Source organism: Benincasa hispida, chromosome 10 (genome assembly GCF_009727055.1).
Source record: "Benincasa hispida cultivar B227 chromosome 10, ASM972705v1, whole genome shotgun sequence".
NCBI classification, from domain to species: domain Eukaryota; kingdom Viridiplantae; phylum Streptophyta; class Magnoliopsida; order Cucurbitales; family Cucurbitaceae; genus Benincasa; species Benincasa hispida.
In genome coordinates, this window is record NC_052358.1 from 11,582,873 (window position 1) to 11,593,185 (window position 10,313).

Genomic DNA, 10,313 nt, shown 5'->3' on the forward strand with positions numbered 1-10,313 from the left:
AGGTTAAAATTTTATTTGTTTGCCAATTTTATTGATTTACAATGTTGTGGTCTTTTATTTTTTTGGCTTTTGAATATGAATATATGACAAACTTAATTTATATAATGATTTTAAGCAATCTTTATTTAATTTGTAAATTGTAAGGTTGTTGAGATTTGGTTTGAGTTAATTTGATTGTAGGGAATAGCTTATGTTGTTATGTTTTAGTTTAGTATTGATTATTTTCTTTATTTTTAGCTTTAATGTTCTTAATTTCAAGCTTAGGTTTGAGATTAGTTGTTATATTTATATGGTTGAGATTAGTATATGGGATGAATATCGGGATATTGAGATTAGTATAGTTTTGACTATTTGTAAAGTATTGAGTTTGAAATTAGATTGAGTTGAATTTTAAGTTTTAATGTTGAGTTTTGATGTGTGCTGAGAGGGGAAGTGGGTGGGTGAGGACGAATGTCTAGATTTTATTTGAAGTTACTTATGTTACTAAGTTTAAGTTTAGGTTTTATATTGAATTTGAAATTAGTATATGGATAAATGCATTGTTATGCTTAAGTTTTGTATTAATGTTACTATGATTAAAGGGGTAAATTAATGATGCATAAAATTAATTATTTAGTAGTATTGAAACTATTTAAATTTGTATTTTGCAGGTATGTTGTAATTTATGTTCAATGAAAGAAGTAAGAAGAATCAAGATATGTTTGGTAGATATTATGTAATTGTAGATTTGTATTTTGTATTTTGAAATTCATGTTTCGTCGATGTCATATAATTGTAAATTATTTTTTTGAAACTTAATTGCATGTTAGGTAAGAAAACTAATTAAATGTAAAAACGGTTGATTTTAGTTTATTTACTTACATTTGTGAGATTGAAGCCACTTTCAATTATTGCTTAAAAAAGTTAATAGGTTTGATGGTCAGTAAATTTAAAAAATTATATAAAAAAGTCCATCCCTAGTGCTAAATTTTAAGGTGTCGGAAAAAATAGAAAAAAAACATATGTACATTTTTAAGCCTTTTTCGATGCCAAATTAGCATCGGAAAAGATACCATCTCTCGATGTTTATTTTTCGAATATGGCATTGGAAAAGATCTTTTTTCCATATATCCAATCATTTGCCACCAAAGAAGTGACGTCGGCATAGGATATTTATCCCGACGTCGATAAACCAAATATTGGTGTGGGGAAAGGTGACTTTATGTTGACGCTACCATTTTGGCGTCGACATATTTCCTCCCAATTGCAACCGTCGCGAGATCAACTTTTTCCGACGAAGGAACTTTTTTGCACCGGGATCTTGCCAACAGTAAAAAAAAAAAATATCGAGAAAGGCTTTTCCGATGCTTTTTTGACTTTTCCTGATAGTTTTTCCATCGGAAAAGTATAATTTCTTGTAGTGACTACTTTTAAAGTTTCACCTCTAAATTTCTATATGTTTTGCTATCCATTTTCATTCATGTTTTCAAAACCAAGTCAAAATTTTTTAAGTAAAAAAAAAGAGTTTTTTAGACTTGCTATAACTTTTACAATTTAATTAGAAATTTGAGTGTTTCTTTATTTAAGATGAAAATCATAATTGAAATTTAGAGAAGAAATAAACCTAAATTTTAAAAATAGAAAAGTGAAATCATACTAAAAAAATATCATGAAATTTTAGTGACTAAATTTTTAAGGAGTATTTTCAAAAATAGAAAAATAAGAGAAACTATTTATACAAAATAGTAAAATTTAATATTTTTAATAAAAGTCTATAAGTGTCTATCATTGATAGAAACGGATAGAAGTTTATCATCGATACTATATGATAGACGTTGATAAAGTCTATCAATGTCTATCGATATGATTTTTATTATTTCTATAAATAGTTTGACATATAGAATATGTGAAAATTTCTCATTTGCGATTTGGTTTACATGAATATTTGTGCACCGTTGACATAGATTTGTGATAAATACATTTCACACGGCCCAATTGTTATCGTTTGTTATTAGTTTTTAAATTATGATTCCATTGATCGTCTGAATCATAAATAATATAATAACAAAAGTAACGACAAGATGGCCAAACAAGAAGAACCAAACGCATAGACTTTTATGATAAAATTTTCCTCTTGGGTCTAACGGCAACATCTCAAAAAGTTGAACTTTGAAGGGCCAAACAAATAGTTTGTTCCATTATATAAAGGCATAAACAATCCCTTACTTCTGTTCATCTCACTTGGGAAAGTTTAAAAAGTATTGTTCTTCCCATGGCAAAATTGGCTTTGTTGGTTTCTCTTTTCGTTTGGGTTGTTTCTCTTCTAGATTTTTCTCAAGCAATCTCTTCTTGTAATGGACCGTGTCAAACCTTGAATGATTGCAAAGGTCAATTGATTTGTATAAATAGTCAATGCAATGATGATCCCGATGTTGGAACTCACATTTGTTCAAACGGCGGCGGAGGAGGTAGAGGTGGAGGTGGAGGAGGAGCAAAATTTCCACCATCTTCAAGTGATGGTTGCGAGGCATTTGGAAACTTGAACTGCAAAGGAAAATTGTTCCCCCAGTTCAAATGCTCGCCTCGAGTGACTTCCTCGACTCGAGCCATCCTAACAAACAACGACTTTAGCAGAGGTGGTGATGGTGGAGACCCTTCTGAATGTGATGGCAAGTTCCATCACAACTCTAAAAAAATAGTGGCATTGTCCACGGGTTGGTACAATGGGGGCTCTAGATGTGGGAAGAAGATCAGAATTACGGCTAGAAATGGAAGGTCAGTTTTGGCTAAGGTGGTGGACGAATGTGATTCTATTAATGGATGCGACAAGGCACATGCTCACCAGCCGCCATGTCGGAACAATATTGTGGATGGTTCAAATGGAGTGTGGCACGCTTTGGGACTTGATATAGATGTAGGTGAAGAACCTGTCATCTGGTCAGATGCTTGATAAAAAAAATAATATCATATTTTAATTTTGCATGTAGTCTTGAATTTATAGAAATGTTATAATCCTGTAAGGATCATGAGTGCAAAGACACGACTAGTCTTTCATCATTGATCTCTCGCAATGAATACAGTTGGTCTCGAACCAACTTAATTAATTAAGCTTGTATAAGTTATTTTCAATATAATTGTAGTTTTCCTAGTTGAGCTAAACTATATTATAAGTGGATGGCTTCATTTCAGTGAATAATATATATCCGTCTAGTATAAATGAATTTGAATATGTTTGACTCAAATACATTATATTTTTAGTTTGTTTATAACTAATTTTTTCTAACGGTCAGCTGGTATATCATTGTAAATACCATTGATTTCGAATTCAAAAAATAGAGAGTTATCTTCTTTTCTTAGTTTTTTTGCAAACTAAAATCTGTAAGCAATCTTCAGTTAGTAAAAGATTTCAGATCTTCCCGTGGACGTAGGCAACCTTGCCGAATCACGTAAATCATTGTGTTTCTTTCTTCTTCCTTATCTTTCTTTCTTTTAATCGAGTAATACTTCACTACGAATCGCGTGCCAATCGTTTACAGTACAAATCACATCGAGTATCAAGTTATCGAGTCAATCATGCATCGAATTACTGCTATCGAGTAGGTCCGAGTAGATTGTTTTCACCTTCGAGTTTCATCGAGGATCGTTCAAGAACCGTCGAGTACGATCGAGTATTAACTCTGTTATCATCGAGTTGCATCGAGGATTTAACAAAGACCAGTTAGACGAAGAAGGGAATTCTGTTCGAGGATCGAGTAGCAAGGTGTCGAGCGTTGAGTTCCGAGTATCGAGGATTTGGCAGAATTGATTTAAGTCATTTCTTCATCTCTTTAACAGTGATCTTGAGTATTTGGGACTTGTAAAGAGTCTTCAGCCCAACAATTATAGGTATCAGAGCACTTAAAGGTCATCAAGGTCATCTTTCTTGGAGCTTCAAGATTATCAAGAAATCAAGACTTGATACTCGTTCGATCAAGAAATGGCCGTTGCAAGATATGAGATCGAGAAGTTTGATGGAAAATGGGATTTCGACCTATGGAAGGCCAAAATCAAAGCCATTCTTGGAAAGTAAAGAGTACATAAGGCCCTTTTAGACCCATCAATACTACTAACCACCATATCAGCACAAGAAAGAGAAGACATGAAGCTCACAACATATGGGACTCTGGTTCTGAATCTTAGTGACAATATTCTGAGGCAAGTAATTGATCAAGACATGGCTTACAAGATGTGGGTCAAGCTAGAAGGTCTATTTGCTACAAAGGATCTCCCCAACAAGATGTATCTAAGGGAGAAGTTCTTCAAGTTCAAGATGGATTCTGCCAAGCCTCTTTCAGAAAATTTGGATGAATTGAAGAGGATAGTCTCAGAATTCAAGAGTCTTGATGAGAAAATTGGCGACAAGAATGAGGTTTTTGTGCTATTAAACTCTCTACCCGAAGCCTATAAAATGGTGAAGAATGCTCTGAAGTATGGCAGAGAATCAGTCACAACCGATGCCATCATCTCAACATTACGAACAAGAGAGCTAGAGCTTCAGTCAGTTAAGAAAGACCAGCCTAATGCATAGGGGTTGTTTGCCAAGGGGAAGAATAAGAAAAACCAGTCTAAGGGAAACAAAAACCAGTCAGGTAAAGAGCACAAGCCAAAGAACAAGTTGAGATGCAATTACTGCAAGAAGAAAGGTCACCTAATGAGAGATTGCTATAGTCTAAAAAGAAAAAACCAAGAAAAAGGAGAAGGATCAGAAGGGGAAACAACCAGAAGCATTTGTGATTGAAGGTTTCTACTTTTACTCTGATGCTTTAGCCTCACCAGAAATCAAACTAACAAACCAGTCCTCTTGGGAAGCATGATTGGGTGCTAGACTCCGAATGCACCTATCACATGACACCTTTTGGACCTTAGTTTAATACTTACAAGGAAATCGATGGAGAATCAATGTACATGGGCAACAATGAAACCTATAAGATAAAGGGGGTTGGTTTAGTATCCTTGAAGCTAAAGGACGGACCAATCAAACTTCTAAGAAATGTTAGACATGTACCTTTGCTCAAGAGCAACTTGATATCTTTGGGCATGTTGGACTCTGTTGGGTATGAATGCTGAGGAAAAGGTGGAGTTCTGGAAGTGATCAAAGATTCCAAAGTTTACACTGTGAGAGGAGTAGAGATGATGACAAGTGCCTACACAGCTTCAACATCAAACTTGATAGAGATTAACCCGAGGCATAAAAGACTCTCCCATATTAGTAAGAAAGGGATGCAAGGTCTATCCAAGCAAGGAATCCTTCCCAAAGGTATCAGTGAGCACCTTTCCTTTTGTGAGTATTGCATTTTAGGTAAAGCGACCAGGCAAAGCTTCACAAAATCTCAGCACACCACTAAAGGAGTATTGGACTATGTCCACATCTCCTACACCAAGCCTTAATGGCTCAAGGTATTTTCTAACCTTTATTTATGATTTTTCTAGGAAAAGCTGGATATACTTTCTTAAAACTAAGGACCAAGTATTTGAGAAGTTTAAAGAATGGAAAACCATGATAGAAATTCAAACATCTAAAAGGTTAAAATACTTTAGAACCGATAACGGGCTTGAATTTTGTAATGAACACTTTGATAAATTTTGTAGTGAGAATGGTATAATTAGGTATGGGACAGTGAGGTATACACCTTAACAAAATGTGGTTGTTGAGAGGTTAAATAGAACCAAAATGGAAATGGTTAAGTGTTTGCTCTCTGATGCTATCTTAGGGGAAAGTTTTTGGGTAGAAGCTGTATCATATATTGTGTATACCTTAAATAGGTGCCCTCACATATCTTTAGATTTACTTACACCTGAGGAAAAGTGGACTAAACATCCCTCTAACCTAGATAATCTCAAGGTATTTGGTTGTTTAGGGTTTGTACACCAAAATAAGGGAAATTTAAAGGCCAGAGCAGTTAAATGTATGTTTATAGGCTTTACAGAGGGTATCAAGAGATACAAAATGTGGCATCTTATTGAGAGAAAGTTCCTAGTGAGTAGAGACATCACCTTTAGAAAGAGAAGATGTTTATGCAAAAGGAGAAAAAGGTAGAGGATGAAGAAGAGTCATCCAATACCGGTTTTGAGGTGGAGTTACCATCCGAGCAGCCAAATGAATCTAGCCAGCCTAGTAACACAGAGGAATCAGAGGAAAATGTAGAGGAACATGAGGAGACAGTATGTGAACAACCTGATTTAAGTCAATATGTCTTAGCTAGGGATAGACAAAGAAGAGCTATCACACCTCCAGCTAGATATACTGAAATGAATTACATGAATTTGGTTTCAAATGCTTTAGTAGCTTCTACTAACTAAGAACGAAATACCTTTGAGGAAATAACAAGTTGTGCTAATGCAAAGGATTGGATTGAGGCAATGAATCAGAAGATGCATTCACTAAAAGTGAATGACACTTGGTCCTTGGTTATTCTACCAAAAATGTATAAACTTGTTGCTTCTAAATGGATTTTTAAACTTAAAGAAGGAGCATCCTGTGATCAAAAGACTAGGTTTAAAGCTAGATTGGTTGCTAAGGGGTTCACTCAAAGGGAAGGAATAGACTATGTTGAGATTTTCTCTCCTGTTGTAAAAAAAACTTCAATAAGATTTCTTCTATCCTTAGTTGCTTAAAATAATCTAGAATTGTATCAACTAGATGTCAAAACTGCTTTTCTTCATGGATATCTAGTAGAAACAATCTATATAACGCAATCTAAAGGATTTGAAGTTAAAGGAAAAGAAAATCTCTTCTGCTTACTCAACAAGTCTATATATGGGTTAAAACTGTCACCTAGATACTGGTATAAGAGATTCAATGACTATATTTCTAGCATTGGATTCAAAAGAAGCTCATTTGACATATGTGCTTATGTAAACATAGGTTCTTACAAGGACAAAGTTTACCTACTCATATATATAGATGATATGTTACTGGCAGGTAGGTCTAAAGAAGATCTAACCCATGTTAAAAACCTCTTAAAAAGAGAGTTTGATATGTAGGACTTAAGAGAATCAAGCAAGGTCCTAGGAATAGAGATCTATAGGAATAAAGAGGAGTCTATTCTAAACATCAGTTAGTCCAACTATTGTGAGAAAATCCTTAAAAGGTTTAACATGATTAATACCAAACCTGTGAGTTTACCCATTGCCCAGCACTTTAAGCTTTCCTCAGCTAACACTCCTAAGGATTCTAACCAAGAACACCTGAAACAGATGGTTGTCATACCCTATAGTCAAGTTGTTGGAAGCCTTATGTATTTAATGATTTCTACTAGACCTAATCTCTCATATTCAACAAGCTTAGTTAGTAGATATATGTCTAATCTTGGTAAGAGACACTGAAAAGCTACTAAATGGATCCTAAGGTATCTAGTTTGGTCTAAAAACTCTAAGTTAGTTTATCAAAGGTTAGATGAACCAAAATTATAGCTTTATGGATATGTTAATGCTGACTATACTAGTGATTTGGACAAAATAAGGTCCTTAACAGGCAACCTTTTCCTATTTGGTCTTAATGTAGTCAGCTGGAAAGCATCTCCTCTGCCTGTAGTAGCCTTATCTATGACTGAAGCTAAATATATGGCTTTAACTGAAGCAATCAAAAAGGCTTTGTGGTTTAAGGGACTGCTGAAAAACTTTTAAATAGATCAAACAATAGTGAAACTCTACTGTGATAACCAAAGTGCTATCCATTTGTCCCCAAATCCACAATTCCTTACTAGAACAAAGCACATTGATATCAAATATCACTTCATTAGAGATAAAATTAAGACAGGGGAGATAGAAATCTTAAAAGTCCAGGGAGATAGAAATCTTAAAAGTCCATACTTTTGATAATGCAGCTGATATGCTAACTAAACCTGTTATAAAGCTTAAATTGTTTAAATGTTTAGAATAGATTGATTTTAAGCTTATAGACACGGGGTAGACAAACCAGTTAGAATAGAGAAAAACATGAAGATTGCAGGCGTTGGAGTCAATGTGGAGAATTTGAAGAAGTTTGACTCAAATACCTCAGATTTTCAGTTTGTTTATAACTAACTTTTTGTAATGGTCAGCTGGTATATCATTATAAATACCACTAATTTCAAATTAAAAAAAAAAAATAGAGAGTTATCATCTTTTCTTAGTTTTCTTGCAAACTAAAATCTGTAAGCAATCTTCAGTTAGTAATAATTTTTAGATCTTCCCGTGGACATAGGCAACCTTGTCGAACAATGTAAATCACTATGTCTCTTTCTTCTTCCTTATTTTTCTTGTTTTCAATCAAATAATACTTCATTGCAAATCACGCGTCAATCGTTTACATTACAAATTGCATCGAGTATCAAGTTATCGAGTCAATCTGCATTGAATTATTGCTATCGAGTAGGCCCGAGTACACCGTTTTCACCTCCAAGTTGCACCAAGCATCGTTCAAGAACCGGCGAGTACAATCGAGTATTAACTCTGTTCTCATCGAGTTGTATCGAGGATTTAACAGAGACCAGTCAAATGAAGGGAATTTTGATCGAGGATTGAGTAGCAAGGTGTCGAGCATCGATTTTTGAGTATCGAGGATTTGGCAAAATTGATTTACGTCATTTCTTTATCTCTTCAACAGTGATCTTGAGTATTTGAGACTTGTAAAAGGTCTTCAGCCCAACAGAATCTATACTAATACTTTTTTTTTAACAAAAAAGTTTAGATATTCAAAACATATACGATGATTTTATCTATTGAGATATATCCAGGTGTGTCTTGAGTTGCACCTATCCATTGACAGTAGTCCATTCTAATTATACAAGAAAAATATTAAAAATAATTATATATAAAAAAAAGAGTTTATCATGTGACAAGTAATTATCGTTGAGTCTAAATGGTGAGAGTAAAATTGGAAGCACTAAGGGGCCATTTGGTTGGAGGGAAAAGAGGCTAGGAATGGGAATGGGTTTACAAAGCCCATGTTTGGTTGGTGAGATTTGTTTATTTATCTTGGAAATGGGAATTCCTAAATATTGAGAGGTGTGGGTTTTCATTTCTTCTTCCGCTTCCTACCACGATTTTCCTTCTGATAAGCGATCGTATAGTTACGAAATCGACAATTAAAGAACACAAAAAAAGGGGAACATAGAGAAGATTGACACACAGATATACATGGTTCACTAACAAGGCCTCATACCAATGGAAATAGTCATTCTCACTTATATACCCATGATCCTCCTCTTATCTAACCCATGTGGGACTTTGGTCGCATTCCCAACATGCATAGTATTTTGTAAACGATTGTTTGGACTTGTTTTCACAATCTCAATTTTTTTTTTTAATTCCCATATACAATCCTACACATACTATTCCCAGACATTGTTTTCCCATGCACAACCAAACATAGTCATCCTTGATTCCCATTAATTTTATTCCCAGACATTCTTAATTCCTGGACATTAAGAAAACCTCAATCCAAACAGCCCCTTAAAAGAGTTTATCTAATTCTTCTATTATCTATTTATAGGTTACAAATCAAATAATACTAATCAATGACGATAAGCCTTGCCTATAGAATTGATGTCGGGATTCGATCTCCCAAATATACAATTTCAAATTTTTGACGGAGTTGTTTGTCATGTAAATTTGAATATAATTAATATATTGTTTTTTCAGTATATGTTACAGAAATATACATTCTTTGTTTATATACGGGTTGAAATAACGTTTCCGGTATATGAATTTTAGTTTGTAATGATTTAATTTTATTAGATTAATATATCTTGATCACCTTCAAGATTGTACATTTTGCCGATCGAATTTCAATTTTTTTTGATAGAATATTCATTAGAGTTTACGGACTCCAATATCTTATTAGAGAAACACATGAAGCTTCACCTCAAAATTAATTAAAAGTTGAACACGTAGTTCACGTATTATCTAAAGATTTTGAAGTCTCTCAACTTTTTAACGTGATCAATATAAAAATTATATAAACATACATAATATTATTCACTGAAGCAATGAAGGGTCAAATATGTTCATAAACTGAAAAACAATTAATGAACTACCTAATACACATATCCGGTACTTAATTTAGATGAGACACTTTTGATATAAAAAATTTAACTATAGAAACTAGGGTGCCGTTTGATAACTATTTTGTTTTTTATTTTTATTTTTTAAATTAAACTTATGGACATTACTTCCACCTCTAAATTTCTTCCTTTATTATTTACCTATCAACAATGGTTTTAAAAATTAAGTCAAATTTTGAGAATTAAAAAAATGTAGTTTTCAATAAGTAGTTTTTTGTTTTGGAATTTGGCTAAAAATTCAACCATTTT

General features: G+C 33.6%; 1 protein-coding gene across 1 annotated transcript; it reads left to right on the forward strand.

Annotated features, from left to right (window-relative positions):
* Positions 1–2,234: 2,234 nt before the first annotated feature.
* On the forward strand, positions 2,235–2,987 carry LOC120089348 (kiwellin-like). Its single transcript, XM_039046785.1, has one exon. The coding sequence runs from the start codon at positions 2,252–2,254 to the stop codon at positions 2,927–2,929; it is 678 nt and encodes a 225-aa protein (XP_038902713.1). The 5' UTR covers positions 2,235–2,251; the 3' UTR covers positions 2,930–2,987.
* Positions 2,988–10,313: the final 7,326 nt, after the last annotated feature.